This window comes from Hemiscyllium ocellatum, chromosome 48 (genome assembly GCF_020745735.1).
Source record: "Hemiscyllium ocellatum isolate sHemOce1 chromosome 48, sHemOce1.pat.X.cur, whole genome shotgun sequence".
NCBI lineage: Eukaryota > Metazoa > Chordata > Chondrichthyes > Orectolobiformes > Hemiscylliidae > Hemiscyllium > Hemiscyllium ocellatum.
The window spans coordinates 16,407,149-16,435,146 of NC_083448.1; the positions used below are offsets into that span (position 1 = coordinate 16,407,149).

The 27,998-nt window shown below is 43.1% G+C and overlaps 1 protein-coding gene across 8 annotated transcripts in view; it reads left to right on the plus strand.

Annotated features, from left to right (window-relative positions):
• LOC132836999 (AP2-associated protein kinase 1-like) overlaps positions 1-22,360 on the plus strand; it is a 128,229-nt gene extending 105,869 nt beyond the window's left edge. For 5 of the 8 annotated variants that reach the window (XM_060856619.1, XM_060856621.1, XM_060856618.1 and 2 more), the window contains one exon: positions 14,856-22,360. In XM_060856619.1, coding sequence (XP_060712602.1) covers positions 14,856-15,922 — 1,067 coding nt within the window. In that variant the 3' untranslated portion in view covers positions 15,923-22,360. Of the gene's footprint in view, positions 1-4,256; positions 4,344-4,569; positions 5,159-14,855 lie in introns of those variants that run through there. The other 3 variants (XM_060856625.1, XM_060856627.1, XM_060856626.1) reach the window with 2 other exon arrangements.
• The last annotated feature ends 5,638 nt before the right edge of the window (positions 22,361-27,998 follow it).

Sequence of the window (27,998 nt, forward strand, 5' to 3'; positions counted from 1 at the left end):
CTTACTCACTTACAGTGCTTCTTTATGAAGAGCTTTGTCCCTCTGCAAAATTTTTCTGGGGTAGCAGGAGGAGGTTTATTCTGAGTCAGATTTCCTGCTTTAAGTACACTGGGTATTGTTTTCCAAGGCAGGGAAGGAAAGCGAACTGTTTGACGCTGATGTACATCTTTGCTTCATTGTTCAAAAAGCATGGTAATGTCAGGGAGGCAAGTGGCAACACGTTCATTCATGGCCTTGAAGGAGCAAAACAATGAATCATACAAGTCAAGCAAAGGCGATTGGGGCGAACTCAATTGTTCTTGGTAAGAGCTGGCACAGCGTCAATGGGCTGAATGGTCTCCTTCAGTCCTGTACTGTTCGAAGATTCAAATCTTTTTGGTGAAATAATATGTCCCAATGATTCCATAAGAGTTCCTTCTAGTGGAGAGAGACAGAGACACCAGATTCCCACTTTGCACAGCCACTCTGTTTTGGATCCAAATTGTACTAATTCCTGCTCAGGAACTTGGTGTCTTCCGCATTGCTTCCAGCACTGAACTGTCACCTGACTCTAATTTCTGAAACTTGCAGGATTCACATGACACCACAACAAAATGGAAATTAGCAGGCAATAAATAGATCTTGGGCAGAATGGATTTTCCCAGTCAACTTATTAAAATTCGGACAAGTTAACCAAAGCCAGAAATTGGGTTTGCATCAAAAGATTTAATTGACTCTGGAGACAAAAAATATAGATTTTTTGGCAATTAGGAATTGATCAAAAAGAAAATGTCCGGCCATGTTGCATTCTTTCTTTCATGTGTATTGTTTGCCTGTTTTTGCCGGAAGACTGTATTGTGATTGCTCCTGCTCCCTCATCCAGCTGTAGACCAGGACAAGGGCACACGAGCTCATTGGAGTTCCACTGGAGCTGAATCTGAGGGACTGGTACAAATAATCGTGATGTTTCCATCGAATAGCAGAGAGAGTTTGAATTAAAGGGGATGGTCACTAGTTGGCTGCGTTGTGCTCCATCCAGTGATACATCCATTGAGCAGATCAGTCTTAAATCCACAAAAGATCTATCATAGTCAAGGCAATTTGCAGTATTTGTTTACTCGAGGTCATTGTTACACATTAGAAATTGATGCATTCAGGGAATACATTCTGTCAATCCAAGATAGAATTTCAGAAGGCCATGTTGTGAAAGTAGACTTGGGCACTGTAAACATTGTCCTTGATGTAATCACATCAGCAGAAACAGTTTGCAATCTAATTTTGCACTTGCATCTTTGAAAAAGGTGCAGGTTTTGTTTGATCTTCACCCAATGAGTGACTGATGCCCGTGAAGCTTATGTTAATTTATTGCTAAGCCAGACCTGAGGAAATGAATTGATGCAATGTACATGAGGAGCCGATTTTTCAACTTTCGATCTCCCGTGTTATGAGTGTTATGTGAAATAAACTCCGTGCAGGGGAATTACCTTGTAGGAGCAGAATCAGGCTGATGCCCAAGGAGTGCATGAGATTTGATGATTGATTCATGCTTAGCATCATTAGTAATGGTTAAGTAATGAGATGGAGGTCGATTCTTCAGAGGAAAACTCAATGTTCACCTGGCTTTGACGCTTAAATCCTTTTTTTTCTCGTTTTAACATTTTACGGGTGAAGGGAAGAATTGGTGTATTTGTTTTAACTGTCTTTCTCCTCTCTGTCAACAACTTTGTGTTCAGGAAAGGAAATGGTTTTAAACCAAGTGATTGGCAGTGGCCAGAAGTTCAGTGAGATGTGTAGCAATGCAGCTGAGTTCAAGTAATGAGTTATGTTAGGAGTGAACATTGTGTACGAACTTCCTGTGTAAATCTGAACAGTCCCATTTTCTTCCTCTAGTTCTTCAGCTGAGAGTGTTTAATATCTAGGAACTAAAAGAGGAATGAAGAGACCATTGGCTATTTTCAGTGGCATTTTTCAGCTAGTGGAATGCTTCTGCTCGTCATTAAGCTGACTGGGCAAAGAAACTTGGGTTGGAGGCTGTTCAAAGCATGCCTCAGTACCAGGGAAGCAATGTGCATGGATTGATTGTAATTATTGGGCTATATTCTGGTATGTATGATTCATTATTGGTCCCCGCTGTAGAGGGTGTGGAATGATACATGGGGACTTGTTGGTGTCGACCTCCTGATCAGTGTGAACCTTTAGCTGTGAACACCTTTAGCATTCAGACTTGTACTGTGGTCATGGGAGCTGCATATTCATTGAAGTATGGAAAAAACTTTAATCACTGGAGGAATTCCATTCCGAGTTGAGTTTTCCCTGTGACTGTAACAAGTGTCGACTGTATGCCTGTTGGTGTGAGACATTGTTTTCTGCCACTTAGTGCGTTCCTCAGGTTGTTCTGCAAAATGAGAAATTATTGACAGTTCTGTTTTCCTGGTCAGAATAAAGAAACTGGAATCTTCTTCATTCTTCTGTCATGACCTCATAGCGACCCCGTTTATAGTTAGCTGAGAGCGGCGTTAATGGAATTCTGGTATTAATAGTTATTCACTCAGCCTCACTTCAAACAATGAGAAGTTAACCTTGATTGACATGTTCTAAATATGGCATTGGCACTCCAAGCTCAATGCTCAAAGCACAGGAGAGGTTGAAAGAAGGAGAAATGATGTAACCAGAATGTGATGGTTGGATATGTCAGGTCTGAATGGTCAGGTGGGGACCAGACCCTACTGTTGTAACAGATATCTCCAATTCTTGCAGGGAAACATACCAACTTCTCCATCAAGCCTGCCCTACACATGATGTTCACAAGTCCCTCCTTTGTTTCTTTTTTGGAAAACTCATCACTAAATCACCCACTCGACCAATTAAAAAAATTGGTTACAAGCAGTGTCCATCAGGGGTAGTGCAACAATCAAGTTAATTCAAGTCACCAGTCTTACCTGACCAAAGGGCTGCCCTGTCATCAGAGAGTGGCGACTGGTGTGACTTAATCTGAGGGCCATCGGACCTCAGGCAAGAAGAGAGATTGAGAAGGATAGTCATTCATGGTAACCTCAGCCAGTGTAGAAATGGAGCCCACATTGTTGGCATCACACTGCCTCGCAAAACAACTGACTAGCAAACAAAGTTAAACAGACCCCCAACCCGTGCAGCAGTAACATATCAGGAAGGGGAGGAAAAGAGAGAAGGGATTGAATCAACATGGGATTGGTGGGCGCCATAATGTGCCCCAGGCCTTGCAGTACCTACCTTGCTTCAAGGATCCTCATGTGGATCACTGCAGTGGGGTTGACTCTTAACTGCCCTCTGGGAAGTTCGGGGTGGGCAATAAATATTCGACACAAGCAATGCCTATGACCAATGAAAGAGCTGAAAACAAAGATCAGGAAGGCTTAAAGACTCTGCTACTCGACAGTAAATACACCCAGTTTTTTTCAGTCTGTGGAAGCAACTCCATTGTTCATGCATAGAGTCATTTCTGAGCTGTTTCCTTGTACTTTTTCTGAAATGTCCCACAGTTAAAGGGACCAATCTTGGCACATCATGACAGATGCAGTCTAATCAAGGGCATGTACAATTAATTCAGTAGCCAACTTTGGTTTCTGCTGAATGGTTTCATTTGTCTAACCCAGTATCGTGTTTCAGCGTGCTTCTCTGTATAGGCTATGAAACATGGCTGGTCAGTGCACAATAGAATCTCCACCTCTTAGCTCTCATGACCACTTTCAGCACTGTTCCTCATAAGTGATGAACATACTCAACACTTGGCCCACCAACATACATGTCACTATAATAGCTGAGCTTCAATTACATTTGCTATTGTCTGACTGACTTTCCTTGCCTCATCTAGATCTCTTTGCATTATGTTGTGCTTCTCTGCTGTCTTCAAATCATGTTCGGATGGGTGTAATTGACAACCTTACCATCATATTCCCAATGCTGCTGTCTAGTTAATTCCTCAAAGCTATAAACTCAAGGCAGCTTGACAGTGATTCTTGGGGACAACAAAAGGAATTTGCTTCTCATCTGAACCATATTGATGAATTACAATTTGTTTGATTTGGACCAGTTCCAAATGCCATGTATTAAATTAACAATTTAAAAAGTTGCATGTTATCCAAGCTTTCAGCCAATCTTGAGAATGTAATGGCTACCATAGTTATGCTGTCCTCTTGTACAGTAGCGTGGTGAGTAGTCGCAATTAGCCTTACCTTTTGGGAGCCATGCTGAGTCCAGGTATATCTCATAGCCTGTTCTCTTTACCATTCGTTATCAAGATCACCTCTTGGATCTGCCTCTTGGGTCCTGTAGTGTTGTGGTCTTTGTTTAGGAAGTCTGGGGATGATGAAGGATCTTCCTGATGTTCTCACCTGACAAATATGACAAAGGCAAGTACATTGCATATGTCAACATGTTAATAAAGATTATTGTATTATTAGACAAAGTGGGAGAAGTAATATGTGCATGTCAGTATATTCAACTTGAATTCCATTTGTATCGTTTTGAAAGACGAGATGAATTTCGTAAGCAGTAACCTGTCTGACGTAGCTTTCCAATATCTCCTTTTTTTTTGTTGTTTGCCTTTCATAGTTCCACTGTGTGTACTGTACTGAATTCCCATAACCTCACTTTCCCGTCCGCACCCACGTACACCTAACGAAGAGATATTCCTGGATTGCAAAGTCTGAACGAATTTTCAGCATCTGATAGACTTGTGGTGAAACAATTGGAAGCATTGCCAGTTCTGTGCAACATTTTCCTCTTCCAGTGACGAATCACATTGTGTTTATTCTCGTTCCAGTGTTCCACCAGTAGTAAAATTATTTTCAGCATCCCTAGTTTCACGCCTGCAAGACTTCATTTTGGCCTGCCAAAATTGAGTTGACAGGTAAAATTGACTTGGAGAGAAAAACAAAACGTGGTCCCAATGATCTGGTCAAAATTGAACATTTGTAATTGGGTCAGTATTGAGCAGTGACTGAAATTCTCTCCAGTTCAAGTGACTTGAACCATGCTTTGAGAGATATTGGAAAGGAACTGTTTTTAATGCTCTTTTGCCCTTGCAATGTATCCAGTGAAGTTGGCTTGTCAGGTCTCGGGAGCAATTCCTGCACACATGGATGTGAAGTACTGCTGTGCACCTTACATGGTGACCCACATGGTGGATATTGACTATAAACTTCATGAGCAGAACCATTAGTACTGAAAATGTGTTGCTGGAAAAGCGCAGCAGATCAGGCAGCATCCAGGGAGCAGGAGAGTCGACGTTTTGGGCTCATGCCCGAAACGTCGACTCTCCTGCTCCTTGGATGCTGCCTGACCTGCTGCGCTTTTCCAGCAACACATTTTCAGCTCTAATCTCCAGCATCTGCAGTCCTCACTTTCTCCCAGAACCATTAGTAACCAAAGATCAGGGGTTCTGCTGACGAGGCGATGAGGCTATTTCAGTCTGAGTTATGTCGGCCAAAGTTGATAGTAATTCATCACCCTCATTACTACCCTAACATAGATGAGTGTCTTGCTCCAATTTCACTGGGCAACAACGGCCAAGGCGGAGCAATCAGTTCAGAGTACCAATCTGGTAATGTCTTGCTGGACTTGCCATCTGCCAAAGCCTGCTGATGCTAGTAAGATCCACATTGGTTTGGGAATGCAAGCCAATACTCTCAAAATCATACTGCTTTTCTTCGACTCTCTCACCTTGCCTTGGGTGCACTGAAAGGAAAGCCAAGGTATTTTGTGTGAAATCTGTCATGCACATAGTAGCAGATTCTGCAGATCTGCTTCTTGCTGGCACACTGCAAAAAAACTAAAACCTGCCACAAAAAGAGCTGGCAAGAAGTGGGCCTTGAGTCTATAAATAGTGGTGAAAAAGCCTTTATAAATTTAGTCTTGCTTTGAGAGTAAAAATGACTTTTGACATCAATCTTGATTATAAAATGAAAAATTCCATGAGTTAATAATGTGACAATATTCAGACAGCTTCATTCTGTAGCTGTTCATTTAGCGTTGATTCTTATTCAATACCCAGCTTCCAGCCATTTGAAACCAATCTGTACTCACTTATTTTGTTTCAATAATTAATTCAAGTTCCTGCTGTGATTTATTTATGTTCCTTCTAATAACTGCACTCAGCTGCATTTTTCTTGTACTTGTCAATGTCTTTATTATTGTAACCTGAAGTCACATTTTTATAACCTGCACTTTATTCCTCATTTGTTTTGCTTACAACAGAAGTAATGTTGTTTTTCTAACTCCATCAACCGAAATCATGTACATTTGAATTGCCTGTTAAAATGTTTTCTCCAACCTGAGGTTTTATTGGAGGTTCATGTGTTGCAAACCTATGCAACCTCTGCTACTGTAGTTTCAAATCATTGTGGATTCGCAAGTAGATCTCTTGAAGGTCAGTCTTATCTCCCTTTGCTTTTGTATTTGTATCCAATCAGAATATGCTGTTGTGACTTGTAGTTATTCCAGCTGCAGTATTGTGTGATTCTAGTATACATTGTGTGATGTATGTTGTATGTGCACTCTTCAAAAACCTTTACCAAGGGAGGTGCTCTGGATTAAAATAAAATCATTGGATCTTAATTAAAGTAAAGGGTTTATCATGAGCAGCACAAGAAACAAACTCTGTACAGTACTGGGATTGTGGCAGAACCAGGACAGCAGTTGTGAAACCCTCTTCAGGAGGCTTTGACTTGGCTGTGAGATTTTAAAATTCTACTACCTATATTATTTCTCTCTCTCTCTCACACACTTTCTATCTGCCTTACCCAGACAATGTGTCAGTGACATGTTTTATTCCTGCTTATCCACATGGATGCTGCTTGTGTATTCTCCAGATCGAGCTTTTAGAATGCACCTTGTTTGTTTGGTTTCCCTTTCTCCTTGAAGAGGTCGTGTTCCTGGTTGAATGTGCAAGTGATCACCCTTCTTGTGGCACTGTTTGGCAAAGCCCTTCTTCTGTGTTCTGTATTTCCAGAATTGGAAGGGGGGCGCGTAGCCAGGTGACCTGCGAGAACCCCACCCCACCCCACTCCAAACCACCATGGCCTGCCTGCCAAGGATAGGTTTTGTTGTAAAAAGAGTCCTACAGTCCTGTGCAACACCCGCTAAAGGAGAGATGCCCCAGCCCCTATTCTCTGCAGTCACAGTACTTATTGGCATGCTTGTTGACATTAAGTAGTGCAGAAGAGTGAATGTTTGAAGCATTACTGAGCAGAGTAAAGCTACAAATCAAAGCAGACTATTTTTGTACAGATTCTAGTGACTAAAAGGGGGATTGCCAATTATGATGTTGTATCTATACTTTACATTGTAATGTATCCAAGTGATCATTTTCCCAATAAATAATGTTTTGATGCATATATCTTAAAAATACGATTTGTATTGTGTCTTCATCTCCATTGCTGAAGGTTGGAAGAGAAGTTCTTTTTTATTTGAAGATATTTAAATCTCCTCCATCATTGCTGCCAAGTTATTTTAAACATTGCAGTAGTTCACTGTGAAAGATTACAGGTTTGGATAGTGATAACGTATGAATTGTGCAAACTCTCATTAATTTAAGATTTATTTTGCCCCCAACAAATTGAGTTGATGGGAGAGTAAAATAGCTTCTTGTTGGTCTATGGTTGGAGGGTGAATTTGTAACACAGTGGTACAGTGAACACCAAGAAATTACATTTTAAGTCATGAGTCTGGCCCAGACCTCCAGCACAAAGCTCCCCATGGAGAGCACAGCAGCACCTTAATTGATTTGGACAGTATGATCAAATAGTAGACACGAATGCTGCACCAGTAAGTGATCACAGAAACACCAGTTTTATCTGGGTTTAAAAAACAACCCCCAATATCACTCCTTGAAGTTACAATGAAGAGAAAAAGGCGAGGCAAACTGATTCACAGTGCTGAGAGACCTGGCTTCGACTCCCAACCCCATGGATAGATGAACCATTTCTTCTATTCAGTTTAAGTGGAGGTGAAGACCCAGTGGCATTACCATTAGACTGTTCAACCCGATACCCAGGTTCACATCCCACCGTGGCAGAAGCAGGATTTATATTCAAGGAAAATCTGGATTTAAGAGTCTCATGATGATCATGAAATAATGGCTAAATGTCAGAAAACCTATCTGCTTCTCTAATGTCCTTTAGGCAAGCAAATCAACCTTACTTGGTGCAGCCTACATGTAACTCCAAACCCACAGCAATGTGGTTGACTCTTAATGGCCCTTTTGGCAATAAATGTAGGTCTAACCAGCATTATCACATCCTGTGAATAAACACAGAAAACCTTAGTTGGGTATCCATCTGGTTTCTCATGATGGTGGGTCCACAATTCAGTGTTTCCATTGAAGTGCAACTTTGTTCCACATTGGCATTGGTAGTTGGTCATGTTGCATGGGTAACATTACTGGTACTCTCCTCGAGGTGGATTTAACCAACGTGGTGTTGTCAAGCAGTTTTGTCAAATCCGACCAGTGTTATTTATGGCTTGTTGATGCTGATGGACTGAGGCAATGGGAAATCTGAGCAGAGGAGGGAAGCTGAAAATGAGCGCACAACTACAAAGCCCCAGCCCAAATTCGAGTGATAAGTTGGAAATTAATGCACTTGTATTTTAAAAGAAAATGAAGAACATTACTTTTAAATCTTGCTATTGCAAACCCATGCGATACATTGGTATAGAATCGAGATTGCAAAAATGAAAATGCATCGAGGTGAAAAACCATCAAAAGGTGAGGACAAGAGAAATAAATGAAAGATTTATTGATCAGCTTCTAAACTGTACTAAACTCTACCTGAGCTTTTGTGTAAATGCACCCGGAAGTTGGCAGACATGGCCTTTTAAAGCCTAATGGTCAGTGTGCCCAGGTAAGAACCTTTTTAAGTACATTTCTGAAACCTTCTGAATGTCAAAAATTAATTCCAGTTGCAGTTGGATAACCTGATGGTTCAGAATCCTGTTCAAACTTATTTTTGTGACATCCGCAATGAGCTTTTAGCCCTAATCTGTTTATTTCTGCAGCAGTTGATGCAATGCATCAGCATTTGGTGAGATTTATTTTTGACAAGTCAGTGTGTGGATTAAATCCACAATCCTAAAAGATGAAGGGTTTTACACTGAGATGCACAATGTCAGTATTAGTTTTCGAATTTGAAATTCTGTCTGCATGTTGCAGACTGTATTATTCATGAGCAGGATGGAATTTGACAGTGATGGACATAGTGTACAGTATCCGGAAACTGCTTTTGTTTTGCTGTTGCTTGTTGAGTATGACTCTGCACGTCTTGTGAACTGGCTGTCAGTCTCTGTGATGCTGTTGAAATCAATTCCTTTTGTGTGCTTCCATTGATTTGCTTGCATTTGCAGAATTAAAATGCAAAGTGAATTTTGTGTGCCCCAAAGTGGAAACATTTTTTTGTTGATCCACTGTAAATATTGGGCTTAGTGGTAAAATACATCTGAAGCTAAGAAACGCAGGACTGATGAGACAATTTTTCAAAAATATCTGGTTTAAGATAATAATTCTGCAATCTATATGTATTGCTGTGTTCAGTCTGCCATTGTTTCCAGCAGATGCTTGTGTTGTTGTAGCTTGGAGCAACTCCTGGGAGATCTGTGGTGACATTTCATTCTCATTTGTATGGTGCCACCCTCAAATATCCAATTGACTTATCCAAGCAAGCAGACTGTTACATCGTTCATCCAACAACTTCGGCCGAGGCCAAGCCCTCTTTGTGCTGTCTTCCAATTGGCTCCCTGTACGAGAGGACACTGCAGCTTCTCAGTTCAGCTGTGATCCAGTGGCCAAGAAAATGGCCCTTTTCTCCTCTGTGTATTTTCCTTGTTTGTATTAGATGGATGGAATGAAAACAACAAGTATAAGAAGCTCAGTGTGTGTGCTTGTTATGCATTTTGGATTTCGAACTTTGGGTGTATTCAGAACGAGGCAGATTTGCCTCTTGGAAGCACTTTCTCCAGAATCATATCTTATCCATTAGTGAGGCGTGGCCTGCAGCTTTGCTCACACCTCTGATGTTTGCATAGCCACTTGTGATGATGCTGCTCCTTTAAAAAGGCTATATTGTCCTTTGTTTTTTCAAAACATTAGTCAATGCCAGAGGTTCTGGTTTGACTGAGGTTTGCCCTTTGATTATGGCTAACAGATACTGCCTCAGACAAAAGGTTTCTTGAAAATCATTTGTATAATGAAAGGGGTGGCCAGTTCTCCCAGTTCAGGGTATTTTCTGGCTTGGTTTGGTTTTGGCGAGAAATCTGTTTGAAGCTGCAGGTCAAGTTTTAGCTGGGGAGCCAGACAATCAGTTCCATGCTGATCCCACCCAAACCCATTCCCCTACCCTATATTTACCCTTGACCAATGCACCTAACAGTATGGGCAATTTAGCTTGGCTAATTCACCTGACCTGCACATCTTTGAATTGTGGGAGGTATCTAGAGCACCCCAAGGAAACCTACACAGACATTGGAAGAATGTGCAAACTCCACACAGACAGTCACCTGAGGCAGGTATCGAACCCAGGTCCCTGGCGCAGTGAGGTAACAGTGCCAACCACTGAGACACTGTGCCACCACGGTATCTGGTCAGCATGGATGAGTTGGACTGAAAGGTCTGTTTCTGTGTTGGACAGCTGAATGACTCTATGTTTAATAAATTGCAATTTCTATTATCAGTAAGAATAAAGAAGATGGTAAAAGAGGGGGAGGTGTGGCATTATTGATCAGGGACAATATTACAGTTGTAGAAAGGACTTTTGGGGACTCATCAACTGAGGTAGTATGGGCTGAGGTTCGAAGCAGGAAAGGAGAAGTCACCATGTTGGGAGTTTTATATAGGCCTCCGAATAGTCCTAGAGATGTAGAAGAAAGGATTGCAAAGATGATTCTCGACAGGAGTGAAAGGGGCAAGGTAGTTGTCATGGGGGACTTCAACTATCCAAATATTGACTGGGAACACTATAGATGGGTCAGTTTTTGTCCAGTGTGTGCAGGAGGGCTTCCTGACACAGTATGTAAACAGGCCAACAAGGGGTGAAGCCACTTTAGATTTAGTACTGGGTAACGAGCCTGGTCAGGTGTTAGATGTGGACGTCGGTGAGCACTTTGGAGACAGCGATCACAATTCTGTCAAGTTTACGTTAGTGATGGAAAGGGACAGGTGTATTCCACCGAGCAGGAGTTACAGCTGGGGGAAGAGAAACTATGATGCAATTAGGAAAGATTTAGGAAGCGTAGATTGAAGGAGGAAATTGCAGGGGATGAGCACATTAAAAATGTGGAACTTATTCAAGGAAAAGCTCCAGGGTGTCCTAGATAAGTATGTACCTGTTAGACAGGGCGGACGTTATAGAACGCGTGAGCTGTGGTTTATTAAGAAAGTGGAATCTATGGTCAAGAAGAAGAAGGCTTATGATAGGGCAAAATGTGAAAACTCAGTGCGCTTGAGGGTTACAAGGAAGCCAGGAAAGACCTAAAAAGAGAACTCAGAAGAGCCAGGAGGAGACATGAGAAGTTGTTGGCGGATAGGATCAGGGTTAATCCTAAGGCTTTCCATGGGTATGTCAGGAATAAAAGAATGACGAGAGTTAAATTAGGGCCAATCAAGGATAGTAGTAGGAAGTTGTGTGTGGAGGCAGAGGAGATAGGGGAAACATAAATAAATATTTTTCAACAGTGTTCAACATAGAAAATGACAATGTTGGTGAGGAAGATACAGAGATACTTTCATCTAGACTAGAGGAGATTGAGGTTCATAAGGAAGAGGTATTGGAATTATTACAGAATGTGAAGATAGACAAGTCCCCTGGGCCAGATGGGATCTATCCTAGGATCCTCTGGGAAGCAAGGGAAGAGATTGCCGAGCCTTTGGCATTGATCTTCAAATCATCATTGTCTACAGGAAAAGTGCCTGAGGCCTGGACAATAGCAAATTGGTTCCCTTGTTCAAAAAGGGTAGTAGAGACAACGCTGGTAATTACAGACCGATGAGTCTCACTTCAGTTGTTGGTAAAGTGTTGGAAAAGGTTATAAGAGATAGGATTTATAACCATCTAGAAAATAATAATCTGATCAGGGACAGTCAACACGGTTTTGTGAAGGTCGTACCAAACGAATCATTATTTTTTTGACGTAAGTTTTTTGACAAAGTGACCAAACAGGTAGCTGAGAGTAAACCAGTTGATGTGGTGTTCTATGGATTTCAGCAAGGCGTTCGATAAGGTTCCCCACAGTAGGCTATTATACAAAATGCGGAGGAATGGGATTGTGGGAGACATAGCAGTTTGGATAATTGGCTTACTGAAAGAAAACAGAGGGTTGTAGTTGATGGAACATGTTCATCTTGGTGTTCAGTTACTAGCGGTGTACCACAAGGGTGAGTGTTAGGTCCACTGCTGTTCGTCATTTTTATAAATGACTTGGATGAGGGCATAGAAGGGTGGGTTAGCAAATTTGTGAACGACACGAAGGTAGGTGCAGTTGTGGATAGTGGATGAAGGCTGCAGAGCTGGGCTGAGAGGTGGCAAATGGAATTTAATGTGGACAAGTGTGAGGTGATACACTTTGGACGGAGTAATCGGAATGCGGAGTACTGGGCTCATGGTAGGATTCTAGGGAGTGCGGATGAGCAGAGGGATCTTGGTCCATATACACAGATCCCTGAAAGTTGCCACCCAGATTGACAGGGTTGTTAAGGCATACAATATTTTGGCCTTTATTAATAGAGGGATTGAGTTCCAGAACCAGGAGGTAATGCTGCAGCTGTACAAAGCTCTGGTACGGACACACTTGGATTATTGTGTACAGTTCTGGTCACCGCATTATAAGAAGGATGTGGAAGCTTTGGAGAGGGTGCAGAGGAGATTTACTAGGATGTTACCTGGTATGGAGGGAATGACTTACAAGGAAAGGCTGAGGGGCTTGAGGCTGTTCTCATTCAAGAGAAGAAGGTTGAGAGGTGATTAATAGAGACATACAAGATAATCAGAGGGTTAGATAGGGTGGACAGGGAGAGCCTTTTTCCAAGCATGGGGACGGCAAACACGAGGGGACACAACTTTAAAGTGAGGGGAGATAGGTATAAGACAGATGTCAGAGGTAGTTTCTTTACTCAGAGAGTAGTAAGGGTATGGGATGCTTTGCCTGCATCGGTAGTAGATTCGCCAAGTTAAAGTTCATTTAAGTCGTCATTGGACAGGCATATGGACCTACATGGAATAGTGTAGGTGGGATAGGCTTCAGATTAGTATGACAGGGCAGCGCAACATCGAGGGCCGAAGGGCCTGTACTGCGCTGTAATGTTCTATGTTGCTAGGTACCTTTTCCGTGTGACTGCATGTGTTTGTTGTTCATGTGCAATAACTGGAGATAGTGGTGGTGAGAGTCAACGCAGAAGCATGCATCAAGAATTGGAAGGTTATAATTGTTGATTAGATGGGGGGATTCAGAAACTGGAATCTAGCTGAGCCCACGTCTTGTGGCCTTCTCGCAGTAAAATACAGGAAACTCTGTTGTTATCTGAGTGAGCTTTGGCAGTTAACATACAGGAACCAGATCTCTCTGGTGTTTCATTGGGCCCAAGGTTCCTGCTTGAACTTTCTCCATTGTTCAGTGGAACTGAGATCTCAGTTCAAGCTTCTCTCAACTTTCGTGGGCTCCAGAATTCCTTCTGGAATTCTCCTGCTCAGTCAATTATCCCCGAGTACGTGCCAAAGCATTTCTGATTGCAGAATGCCCACAAAGCACTTTTTAATCAGCTTGAGAATTCTTGAAATAATCGTGTCTCATCAGTTCTGTACCTTCAGAGTCTTCCAGATAACCTCCAACTGAGTCATGTTGCTCGGTACCTTTTCCTTGTGACTGCATGTGTGTGTTGTTCATGTGCCTACTGAAATTCCCATTCTGCTTCCACAAATGCAGTGCTTCTTGGTTCCTGTCACTGAGGTATTGTGACAGCAGAGTGATCCATGGCACCAACAGCAATCTTGTGTTTCTCCCTTTCACAGACCACTGTGTCCTTCATAAAGCAAGGAGGAGTCAGGGGCTAGAATGTGTTTGAAGGCACAAGCGTAGTGTGTGTTGGGGTATGAGGTCCTCTTCCAGTAGCTTTTAACATGCTGGGACTTGGCTCACAGTGTTCGTCAGTGAGTGCTCAGTCGGAGGGAAAGGGATGGTGACTGAAGACAGGGACAAGCCTTGAACCAAAACTTTTAGAAAACTGATATTTGATATGAGTTATGCTCTGATACTGCGGCAGAGCATAAGTGAGTCTTCCAGAAGTGGCAGGGTGCAGCTCGGTATGTGGAGAACAGCGTCGTGTGTTGCCACCTTCGTTCACAATCCAGCCTCTCGCTCACTCTGTCCCGCTTGTCCTGCCCCTGTCTGCTTGCTGGTCAATCGCTCTGTCCATCCCAACTGCTCTCTCTGTCTGTCTGTGAACACAGGAAACGTTGTATTTCCACAACTAACTTCTGGGTTCAGACGTTGGTGAGTTTGCAATGACCTTCCTCTGGCTGTGACAGCCCAGATCTTTCATGGTCATTTGAGCCTGATAGCACCATGAGCAGAGCCCGATCAAACCTCTCCACTTGACTGCTGCGATGAGCTAATCGTGCTTTTTGTGACTCCCAAAACAATGTGCTGTCACTGACCTTTCAGTGCACTGTGGGGCCCTGACTCCTGTATGCTGGTGGTATAAATGCTTGCAGCAGATTGTCTTTGGAAAATATTGGGAATTTATTCATGTTCCTCTGACCAATGATTCCTCTGTGGGTTCAGTGTTGATCTTGGTACGCTGAGGGAGCGCCATGCTACTTTCACTGTGGAATAACCAGCTGTTGTTCTCTTCCCAGGTTTCCCAGCTGATGGAACCAGTTTTCCTGCGGAGCAGTTCCTGGCGACTGCGAGCACCACTTCTGAGCTCAGTGAATCCAAAGGGTGTGAAAACCGGAGTATGAACTGGCCTGGCCAAGCCCACCTATCCAACTCCAACTCTGTGCACAGCAGCGATGACGAATGCATCGAAGATGGTGGCGATCTGTTGGACAGCAGTGGCCACAGACCTCTCCTCATGGATTCGGAAGAGGACGAGGAGACCGGGAAAGGTCAGAACGTGGTCGAAGGACGGCGTGGGCATGTCCGTTCAGGTGCCACGACTCTGTCGGAATCCCCGGCCAAGGAGACAAGCGAAGGAAGCACGGTCGAGACGGATGTGTTTTCTGCGGCTCCCTTTGGAAGCCCAAGGAGTGCTGAGGTCGGAGAGTGCACTGTCGACGTTTTCACCAAGGCCCCTTTCAAGGCCAAAGTCAGCCCCGCTCGAAATCCAATTGAGGAGGTTGACGTCTTCTCCCGGGCTCCATTCTCGAAAAAGAAAACTCTGGCAACTTTGCAGGAGACAGTTCCCTACCCGCCAGTCACAAATGCCGGTGAAGAAATGCCCGAGCACACTCAGTTCGGTGGCATGGCCCAGGGTGGCCTTCAGGTCAGCCAGAGTAAGTTCCCTGGTTTTGAAGAGCCGTGCACCGAATCATCCGGGGGAGTCCAACATCCTACCGGAACTTTCAAAGCCAGTGGCCAGCAAGAGTCCAGGGATGTAGTGGCAGCTCACCGATCAATGGAGCCCTTAAAGAATTCCACAGACTTTGCAAACCACCAAATGCACCCACTCCCCGGCACCTTTCTGAGTCAAGAAGGGTTACTGGCGGCTGTGAGCCCTCAGCCCTTCCGACCTCGGGCCCTGGCCAAATACTCCCGTCACTACAAGGTGGAGGATGAGCGACAGAACCAGCCAGCCACTCCTGATAAAATGCAAGGAGTGCGAGGAGCTGACAACCCTGCCTCCCTGCACCTCAGGACTTCACAAGCTGACCCCTTTGCTGCAGCGCCTTTTCCCTCTAAATCCCGAAATCCAAAGCCTTAAGGTGCGAGGGAGTGATTTGGCCGAAGCATGGGTTTTGTATTTGCAGCATCTCACTAGAAACACTTGGCCAGCTAAGGACCATGATGCTCTCTTTATAATCACCTTCACAGAACTGTATCGAACCTGCTAAATTGTCGAAATCTCAGGCCATGGCATTGTGCAAATAATCTTGTATTGCTCTGAAAGACAGTAATTGTGGCAGAAAAGATCACCACCTTCAACCTGATCGAGGCACTGAAGGTTGACGAGCCTGAAGCCGGTTCCACATTGTGCCTGTTTTATGGATTCCAGACAAGCATGGTTCAGCCAGGCCTCGACAATGCGCAAAGAACATCAAGTGGCTCACGTTTGCAGTTCGCTTGGATATCTCTCTGCATTTTCACACCCCTTCATTGAGGTTGTGTGCTTGATCTTAGCTTCAGCCTCAATTTTGAAGCTGGGATGACCAAAATCGCACAAGACTCATGTTTCACATTGCACAGTGTTCAGTCCTTCAAGTGATTTGCCTCCTTGCGGACATGATTATCTTTTATACACTGCATTAAATGTGTAAATATAAAGCACTACCATACAACCAAATGTTACTAAGCTGCCTAACTATAAATTGAAGGAGACAAAAATGTAATTTAACAGTGCCTTTTAAAAACAGACTTGTTTATTTCCAGACGTTGAATTGGGGTACTGTGTGCTTCTTGACATTGACAGTAACACAATTCTGCTGCTATTCTTGACACTGCTGCCCTCCAGAAGTGTGCAGTGAGGTTTAGAGTGACATTTTGTGCTGTGCAAATGCTGTTTGATTGCACAACGAACACTAGATCTGAGTGATACAATCATAGATTCCTTCAGTGTTTGCCCATTGATTTGAGACAATGATTGCAACTCTTGAGTGTCACCAGAAGTTAGCTGACATCCTTCGTTTGAGTGACTCCCCCGGAGATCTCAAGTTCTTGGAATAAACATTAAAAAATACGCTGAGGAGGTTTGAAACAATTAACTTACACCCCAAACTTTCATCCCCAGTAAGAACTTTGCGATTTACCCAGAAGAGGTAAATGTTGAGAAATGATTTTTTTTTGGCTCAAGTACATGACCACTCCCTTCAACAGTCAGTGTGCTGTCTATCAACAAAGATTATTTTAATTTCCAAACAAATCACAATCACTAAACTACATTTGAAGATGCACGTAGTTTACAGTCAGTGTTATTATGTAAGTGTTCATGTAACTTTGTGGTGGTCGTCCAGTACTAGTTCTCAGGTAGTGATGCCTAAAGGAGCTGGGTTTGGAAATGCATTGGCACTGATGAGAGAAGAAGTTGAATGGCAATGTTGGCAATAATGGTTAAAATGCTGCTAAAAAAAATTGCCAAATAAGGTATTGGCACATGCTTGTCATAGGTTCCCTCCTTAGTTTTTAAAAATCACAGTTCTTTGGAATTTCAATAGATTGTTCATGGCCCACGCTATGGATACCATAAGATATTTCCATTCAAAGAAAAGCCTCCTTAGTTTGTCTGCAGCTTCCGTTCTCCAGGCTTGACCCATCATGGATGAAGTCAGGAATTCAACGAAATCGGTGCAGTTGTTTCGGGGGGAAATAAGCTCTTGGATTGCCACTTTGTTTTGACTGATCCAGAGGGTCAGTCATCCAGCCTTGTGTCCAGCCTGCTTTTGATGTGGCTGACATCATCATGACTTCATTTTCCATCAGGCCTGAGGCCTGTTCTCAGCTGACCATTCAGTTGCCGTGTGCATGTGGAAACTGGGTTGAGTGTGGAGGAGGACTGCAAAGAGATGTACTGCCTTTGATGAACTTCAAACCCAGTCTGAGAAAAACTGTGCCTCTGGTCTGTGGTCACTTTTGCTGGCCTGTTAAATTTGGCAGGATTTCACAAACCAACTGGCAGTTCAAGAACTTGACATCTTTATTGGGATCCCATTAAATCTTGCTGTCTTCCCTGTGTGAGCATGAAAACTGTCTTGCCATTGAATTGTCGCAAGTTTCTCATGATGAAACTCCAGCGTTAATGCATTAGGTTCTCGCTTCTCCCCCACCTTCTCCTCCCCAAGTATCTACACTTCAAAACTGGTCATTAGAGAGACCTGAGGGGCAGACGCCTTGTCTGGAACTGTGCTAACCATGCAGGTTCTGCTCCTGTCACCTGCTTACGTGGCTTTTCCTGTATTGACTTTCGATTTATTGCAAGAGGTCAGGAGCCTTTTGGGAAATTTTTCTTGCTTGTATATCACAGTGTTTGCATGTGAAAGCTAAGACAAGGATAAAACGTGATTCCAGAAGACAAGTCAGTAGACTGGTGCGAATAATGGATTTTCACGAACAGAAACTGCTGGTAACACCCAGTCAGCCAGCATGTACAAAGTTCATTGGAACAGGAGCTGCCCATTGTGCTCATCCAGCTTGTTTGGCACTCTAATTCGATTCTGGCTGATCTGTATCTGAACTTGAGCTACCATGCTGAGTAAGCTCACACTTGATAAAAAGCTATCAGTCCCAGTTTTGAATTTTCAATTCAGCCCCAGCTTCAGCAGCTTTTTTGAGCAGAGTTCCAGACTTGTGTGTCAAAGTATTGTATGTCATCACCTTTGAATGAAGTAGCTCTGCATTTGATTTGAGGTTATACCCACTTGTTCTGGACCATCCCACCAAAGGAAATAGTTTCCTTCTGAGATACTCTTTCGCTCTCCCTGTCAGCTCCTACACTCCAAGGTCCACAAGCCTTGCAATTTATCATTAGCCCATGAATAACCTACTTCTGCCCCGACACACCTTAATGGACCATGAATAACCTACTTCTGCCCCCACGATGACAAAGGGGAGACCAGTTCTGATGTTGTGTGTGTCCCTAGAAATGTCAGAACCTCTGTGCTATTTGCGGATAACTGACTGCTCTACCATGTAGGCCCAGCATTTGTGGTTTCCACAAGTTGTCTTTTTATTTTAAGGGAGTCACCAGTTATGACTTGATAAAGGAAACCTGTCACAAGCCTCCTTTGCAGAAGTTTCCACAAAGTGGCCACAGGCTGCCTAAAAGCCTTTGTCATCTAGCAGGGCAGGACTGCAAGGCTACAAGAGGCAGGAACTTAACTGACATACCAATACTACTTACGATGATGGCCATCATTTTGCACACTCTGTTCTCCCTTCATTCTGAGAATAAGATTTTATTGTCTCTGTTTGGCTTTAACAGTTTGTTCCACCTTTTCTTTTGTCCTAACTGAAAGTGAAAGACTTGGGCTGTTTGAACTTCATTGTGCTTCTCCAAGGTCTAAGACAGCAGTGGTTTGAGCAAATGTTGGACTAAAACAGTTCCAGTTTGCAGCGATTTTTCTGGCTCCTATCCATTTGTTCCCACTGCCCCCGTCACGTTTTGAATTGGTTTCGGAGTTTCTGAATGTACACAGATACTTGGAAACACTCCCCACTTTGGCACAAAAGAAACTGTCAGAAATTGTACAGATATAATGTTGTGTTTTAGCTGAATGGTATGTTTCTGCTGTTTGAATCCAAAGGCCTTGGGTTTGGCTGTTTCAGTGAAAGGTTTTATGCATGTCTTTATGCATGAATGTCTGGCCTGCCTTGATGGGTTTTGAGAGCTGTTTGGCACGAATAGAGATGCAGGCACATTCTGGAACTTGCTGCACACCTTTCCAGTATGTACAGTGAGCTGGTTTAACTCGTGGCAATGGGATAGAAATTTGCTCAGTTCTGAGGCAAAAGCTGCTGTCTTGCTCCAAATGTTTCACTGGTCATTTTTCAAAATAATTCCCAGCACAGCTTCACACAAGCTCATTTGTTGTGGTTGCAGAGCTGAGTGGATTCAGGTTCCACTCTCTTGTGGTGACGTCCATTTGAATCCCACTCCCACCTATGTTTTAAAACTTGTTAACCAAAAGAGAGAAGTGACAGAGTTGGAGTGTCATTGTGCAGATAATACCTACTTTGGAAGGCATTTGAGAGTACTGGCTCAGTGCTGTTGGAGGTGATGGGGGCATTGAGGGGTTGGAAATCGCTATTCATGGGAGATTGTCAAACAAGTCAAAAAAAAGGGAACATTTGAGGAATATTTGGCTTGTCTCCCATCAGAAGGTCTCATCTTTGCAAACTGCAACTACAATGTGCTTACCAAGTTCCACTTTAAGGTTCAGGCGTCTTTGGTTTTAAGTATAGGTTTCTCCCAGGCTTGTAGTAACTTATTTTACAAGTCTCAATTGTTTCGACAACCCACAGTTGTGTGTTGCTATAGAAATCCTGAGGGCACTTGGTTCTCCCAACTGCATTCTCTTCTGCAGATTCATCTGGGCCACTACAAGTTCACTGCCTAAGCATTTTTATTCTCCTTTCCAGATATACCCCAACTAGAAAGCCACCTGTTAATTTGGGAATGATTGACGAATCTTCTTCAATGGTCACTGGTTGGGGGAGAATGGTGCTCTGAGGAGTTCTAGCACTGAAATTGAGGGACATTGGGGCATGAGGCATGGAGGGGAGGGATAAGGTGGCTTTGGTGAGACAGCGTAGATCCTGTCACGTGTCTGAACAGTGCACAGGCAACAGAAACCCTGTTCAACAAATGCAGGCTCAAGTCAGTTTGACATGGTTAATTCATCACCAAATCAAAGGTTTACCAAAGGCCATGAGCTGCAGCCTTGTTTGTTCCATATCGTTATTTAACAGCCTCACATGTGTTAACAATGTTTTAAAAAGGAGATTGGTCTGGGGGAAAAGAAAGTTTGGCTGATGATCTTTTTATTTGGCTGATGGGTTAGACTGCAGTGACCTGTTGAAACCAAGTAGGTGCACTTACAGGGTTGATTTTCCAACACTCCAAGCCATGTACCAAACTTCTTGCATTGCACAACTCTATTCTACCTTTTCAGCAGGATGACATGGGTGTTTTTTTTCACAATCCTCCTCCAATCCTCCAGGTCTCTGACTGTATCCTGCCTCGAGATATCAGTCACCTCACTGCCACTCTGATGAGAGCCCTGAGGCTACACCATTTGCAAGACATTATTTTGCCATTTTTATTGAGATGTGTAATTTTTTGATTGAAAAGTCAATCGTCAAATCAATTAGGCAAGTGAATTTAATGTGAATGCATTAAACATTTATGCAGTCCTCATACCGGATCATTTCAAGAGTGAAAGGACAAGTGTTTTTGATGAGTGCAAAATGACAGGATGAGGAGCAAAATGCTGGAAGCAACACTTCAGATTGAACTGTTTATGGACGACATTCCTTTGTGATCTCAGCTGAATATTTCAAGTATTGGAGCATGTCATTTTTTGCAGTGTTTACTGGCTCTGCTTTCATGAAATAGTTTACAGCTTCGTGGATGCACCTTTTGAAAAACCCATGCTTGCAATGCGTGGCAGGGCATCTTTAACCCCATTCCCAATTTTAGTGCATTGTGAACTGGCCCTGCACATGCACTCAAGATTTCTTGTTGCATTGAAATGAATTTTCAGTGCTCTGTGCAAAATATTCATTCGGGTGTTTCCACTTATTGTTTACTGCTCGTTTCCCAGTCCAAAGCTGTGCATCTTGCTAGGTAGGGCATGATTGGGATCAGCACTGGCAGCCTGATCACTGCTGGTATCCCCTTCAAATGCCACTGTAACCTGAGATGAATCCAGACTTTGCAGCTGATGTCGCTGGAAATGAGGAAGCACGAGCAGGAACCCTGGCTTTTCTCCCACCTGAGGCCCATTGATATTGAAGGTCAATCTTGGTTCTTGACCCCAGTGCCCAAGCCCAGATGTGTGAATTCAGCACAAGCTGAGCAAGATGACCATTTGGATCATTCTGCTTCCACAACAGGGATTGGACTTTGTTGATTTTTCCCAATGGCTGACACAACGTTTTCCGTACCAAGGATTAAAAATAGAAATTAGTAATAAAATTAGTACATGCTGAAGATATGGGTTGAATGAACTGACTAAGGTTACACTAAAGTGTGAAATGGTGAATTCAATGAGATTTGTGCTTATTTTCATTTTTGTGGCCTGATCAGGGGTTGTCGGGTGAAAGAATTTTACTTCTCAGTTTATGTTTACTGCTTGACAACGTGACTGCTGTTCAAGACTAGATTTCCTTAAAGCAATATAGACAGCAATCATGCATTGAAGAAGTCACCCAAAGAAAGCCCCGGTTAGATTTTAAATACTGAATATCATTTGTGTTTCTGCATCTGAACTGGGTTGGATGTACTGACTTTTACCCACACCCAATGCTTGTTCAGGTGCCTCTGTGAGAAATAATTAACTTTTTTCCCACTGCAGCTCATTTTAATTGTATTCCGGTGTTCAATAGTGCTGTATATCTCTAGTTTTCATGAAGAAATTATAAAAAAGATTTCGAAACATCTGTATTGAAGTGAAGTTGTTGAGAATAAAATGTGTCATGTTTTACTTTTGGTGGATATGGCAAGTTGTTTCTTTCAATGCCTACTACAACTAATGATTGCATGGTTCGAGAGAGTGATTCATCGGTCACTACTTCTCATGCAAATATATTCTGTTATTGATGTTTTATGCATGATGATTGCCAGCCTTGGTCACTTAATGTCACTGCTACCTTGAAATTAGAATGCTGATCTTCCATTCCTGAGCTTGAACATGTCATCTCATCTGCTGGCATGTAATGATTGGAAAGTGCTGCCCAGTTCATGTCATAGAGATGTACTGCATGGAAACAGCCCCTTCAGTCCAACTCATCCATGCCGACTAGATATCCAACCCCAATCTAGTCCCACTTGCCAGCACTGGGCCCATATCCCTCCAAACCCTTCCTATTCATAAACCCATCCAGATGCCTTTGAAATGTTGTAATTTAATAACCTCCACCACTTCCTCTAGCAGTCCATTCCACACACTCACCACCCTCTATGTGAAAAAGTTGCCCCTTCGAATTCTTTTATATCTTTCCCCTCTCCTAAACCTATGCCCTCTAGTTCTGGACTCTCCCAAACCAGGCAGGAGACTTTGTCTCTTTATCCTATTCATGCTCCAATGATTTTATAAACCTCAATAAGGTCACCCCTCAGCCTCTGACACTCCAGGGAAAACAGCCCCAGCCTATTCAACCTCTCCCTACAGTTCAAATCCTCCAACCCTGGCAACATTTTTGTAAATCTTTTCTGAACCCTTTGAAGTTTCACAACATCCTTCCAATAGGAAGGAAACCAGAATTGCACGCAATGTTCCAAAGGTGGCCAAACCAATGTCTTGTACAGCCACAACATGACCTCCGAACTCCTGTACTCGGTGCTCTGACCAGTAAAGGAAAGCATACCAAATGCTGCCTTCACTATCCTATCTACCTGTGACTCCTACTTTTAAGGAGCTATGAACCTGCTCTCCAAGGCCTCTTTGGTTAGTAACACTCTTTAGGACCTTACCATAAAGTGTTTACATCCTGCTCAGATTTGCTTTCCCAAAATCTTGGATCAGAGAGAAAACTAAGCTTGAGTGTGCTCTTTTTGTGTGACTGGGGCATGAATCAAAATGCTCCCAAGGCATAAATAGACGGCCAGGCTGCTGTCACTGACTGTGCCTTTTTTATACCATCAGCCACACACACAAAACAGATGAATCAACTGTCTGTAATAAAACCAACAAATGCATATGCTGGAAACCTAAAACAAAACCGGAAAGTCCTGGAGAAACATCAGAAGGTCTGCCAGCATTGCTGGAGAGAAAGCAGAGTTAACATTTCGGTGATAAAGTGTCACTGAAACAGATGCTGACTTTTTTTCTCTACAGGTACGGCCAGACATGTTGAGTTTCTCCAGCAATTTCTGTTTTTGAATGAAGTGGCTGACTGAGGGAACTTAAGCTGGGGAAAATTATTTTCTGAAAACTTGACTGCAGTTCAGATTTAATGGTATGCATTTTTTTGGGGGGGATTGATGTCTTTTGAGAAGGTATTACATAAACGTAAACAGGAGTTGCTGGTCAAGCTCAGCAGATCTGGCAGCATCGGTGAAAAGAAATCAGAGTAAATGTTTTGGGTCCGGTGACCCTTCATCAGAACTGATGGTAGCTGGAAAAATGTCAGTTTGTATGCAGAAGATAGGGTGGGGAGAGGGGAGGCAAGGAGTAAACAATAGGTGCGGATAGAGCTCAAAGAGAGAGAGAGAGAGAACAGTTGGACAGACAAAGGAGTGGTTAACGATCTGGCTGGGAGGATGAATAGCTATTCATGGAGACAGTAGCTAATTATAGGTATGATTTGGAGATGTCGGTGTTGGACTGGGGTGTACAAAGTTAAAAATCTCACAACACCAGGTTATAGTCCAACAGGTTTAATTGGAAGCACGCGAGGTTTCATGAGCGTCGCTCCTTCGTCGATAACAAGGCCTGGTGTATGGGGTAGCGGGCTACGGAGTCCAGCAGGAGGTTTGAGACAGATGTTAGCCAGGGATCAAGGTGGTGTGTTAAAATGGCAGGCAACTGTCAGTTCAGGGTCTGTATTGCAGGGGCACATAGATGTCATGCAAATTGGTTATTCAGTCTACTGTTTGTTTCCCTAATATAGAGGAGACCACATTGTGATCAACGAATCCACTAGACTGGGTTATCAGAAGTGCAGGTAAAGAAGTCCTGCTTCACCTGGAAGATTTGTTAGGGCCCTTGGATTCTGAGGAGGGAAATTGGCAAATATTACACCTTCAGCAGTTGTCGGGAAAGGTGTTGTGGTGAGAGTGGGGAGTGCAGGTGTTAGGAATGAAGGGAATATGTACCAGGATGTCCAGGAGGGAACGGTCTCTTCCTTGTCCATCTTCCAGGTGCTCCAGTTTTCTCCTACAATCCAAAGATGTGCAAGTTAGTTAGGTTGGCCATGTTAAATTACCAATAGTGTTTAGGGATGCGTAGAGTAGGTGCATTAGCCATGGGAAATACAGGATGGTATGGGTCTGCATGGGATGACCTTCAAAGGGTTGGTGTGGAATTGTGCGACCGAACGGCCTGTTTCCACATTGGGGATTCCACCTTTAGTGGTTGTCCATCTTCCAGGACAGCCTGGTACGCTCTTCCTTCACTCCCAATAACCCCCCATGGCACCTTCCCCAGTGCTTACCACTGAGTCACTGTGCCACCACCTCTCACAATCTGATCTACTGTTTTCACTACTCACAATGTGGCCTCGCCTACATTGGGGCAACAAAGGGTAGACTGGGTGACCATTTCACAGAACATCTACATGCTGCCCGCAATTAAGACCCTGAGCTTTCAGTTGCTTGCCACTTTAACACACCAACCTGTTCTCTGGTCAACATCTCCGTCTCAGGTTTACTGCAGTGCTATGGCAAAGTTCAGCACAAGCTAAAAGAACAACACCTCATTTTCCACTTGGGGATCCTGCAGCCGTCCAGACTCAATATTGAGTTCAATAATTTTAGGGCCTGAACTCTCCCATGTCTTAACATCCTACCCCATGCACCAGGCCTTTGGTCACATCATCTGCCATTACATGCGACCTATTGTTAGCCATTAACAGTCTCCAGTAACAACTACTCACCCTCCTTATCCACTCCCTTGTCTCTCCCCACCTATTGCTTACTCCTTATCTCTTCCCCAACTGCCAACCCTATATTATGCATTTAAACTGACATTTTCTAGCTACCATCAGTAATGAGGAAGGGTCACTGGATCTGAAACGTTAACTCTGATTTCTCTTCATGGATGCTGCCAGACCAGCTGAGCTCTTCCTGCAACTTTTGTTTTTATTTATGATTTACATCATCTGCAGTTCTCTCAGTTTTTATTCCATGAATGCATGTGGTTTATCCCATATGTGATTTGAGAAAAACATTTCACAATAAAGTTCCCATAGTTACCCACCACTTGGATCATTGAAGTGTTGTTTAAACACAGTTTGAAAAATGACTGTCCTGCAAATGCCTCTCTTTGGTGAGAGAACAGCCTGTGGTCGTCTGAGATGATGGCACCATGTACGTTGATGCTGTTGTGGGATTGAAACTTGGCAAACTAGCCTACTTACGTACCAACAGCTTTGAAAGATTGTCATTGGATCCCAGCCACTTGTGAAATTATTTCACACCTTGGGCAATAATATCAGGATACATAAAAAGAAAACTAATACAAAAGTAATACAATGAGTGAAGAAACTCAGTGATCTGGTAACACTTGGGGAGAAACAGAATTCATGTTTTTTTATTGATATTTTTATTGAAAATTTAACGTTTTTACAAATAAAAAAACCCAAGGTTAAACATTGATATACAATTCAATCTTAAATAATTTATAGCCAAAATCTATCAAACTAAAGAAGAGATTCCGAAAAGAAAAAAGACAAAACTCAACTACTACTAATCTAACTGACAACTAACCAGAGTGGATGTTTAAATCTCTTACATTATTCAAGAAAAGAAAAAGCAATGGATAACACAGAAATTGAGAAGTAAAGTACATGCTCGGAATCTGTTAACATCAAATTGTAACAGAACCCGTATTCATTCAGGATTCCTTTCCCAAGGGGCCCCGGACCAGCCAAGGCCGTTGTCTCAATTCGATAAAAGCCGAAAAAGACAGAATGGCCGAAATATCTATCTGTGTAATTCAAGAAGGGCTGCCATATTTTATGGAATAATTCGGTTTTTTTGGTGCACGAGGTTTGTAAGGAAGTCAAGGGGAATATATTCCATGATTATTCTGTGGCAATTCAAAGGTCCAGGAGGACCCTCAGCCACTCAGTTTACCAAAATATTTTCCCTTTCACAGAAAGAGAGAATGGAAAATAATTTCTTCCTATGCACTTCCAGGGAAGGTAAGCTTGAAAAGCCCAAAAGGAAAGATACTGGATCCAGTCTAATTTCTGTTCCCAAGATTTCTGTCAGGGCATTTGCTACTTTAGTCCAATATTTACGGATCTTATGACAAGTCCACAAGCAGTGTACAATAGTGTTCTGGTATTGAGACTGGCTCTAATGCAACGAAGGGTACGTCAGCTTCTAAGAGACCAATTGTGTTAGAGGACTCTCTTGTCCGAGGTACAGACAGACGTTTCTGTGGCCAGCAGCAAAAAAGCCGAATGGTGTGTTGTTTCCCTGGTGCCAGGATCAAGGATGTCTCAGAGAGGGTGCAGAATGTTCTCAAGGGGAAGAGGGGCCAGCAGGAGGTCATTGTCCACATTGGAACCAACGACATAGGAAGGGAAAAGGTTGAGATTCTGAAGGGAGATTACAGAGTTAGGCAGGAATTTGAAAAAGGAGGTCCTCGAGAGTAGTAATATCTGGAACTCCCCCCAGTGCTACGAGCTAGTGAGAGCAGGAATAGGAGGATTGAGCAGATGAATGCATGGCTGAGGAGCTGAGTATGGGATCATTGGAATCTCTTTTTGGGGTAGAAGTGACCTGTACATGAAGGATAGATTACACCTAATATACTGTCAACATGATTTGCTAGAGCTGCTCTGGAGGATTTAAACTAGAAAGGTGGGGAATGGGTGGGACCCAGGGAGATAGTGAGGAAAGAGATCAATCTGAGACTGGTACAGTTGAGAACAGAAGCGAGTCAAACAGTCAGGGCAGGCAGGGATGAAGCAGAGAACAAGGGAGGACTGATAAACTGCATTTACTTCAATGCAAGGGGCCTAACAGGGAAGGCAGATAAACTCAGGGCATGGTTAGGAACAGGAGACTGGGATATCATAGCAATTACAGAAACAGGGCTCAGAGATGGACAGGACTGGCAACTTAATGTTCCAAGATACAAATGCTCCAGGAAGGATAGAAATGGAGGCAAGAGAGGAGGGGGAGTGGCGTTTTTAGGGACAGCATTATGACTTACTGAGGGAGGATATTCCCAGAAATACATCCAGGGAAGTTATTTGGGTGGAACTGAGAAATAAGAAAGGGATGATCACCTTATTGGGATTGTATTATAGATCCCCAAATAGTCAGAGGGAAATTTAAAACAGATTTGTAAGGAGATCTCAGTAAGAATATTAGAGTGGTTATGGTAGGAGATTTTAACTTTCCAAACATAGACTGCGACTGCCATAGTGTTAAAGGTTTAGATGGAGAGGAA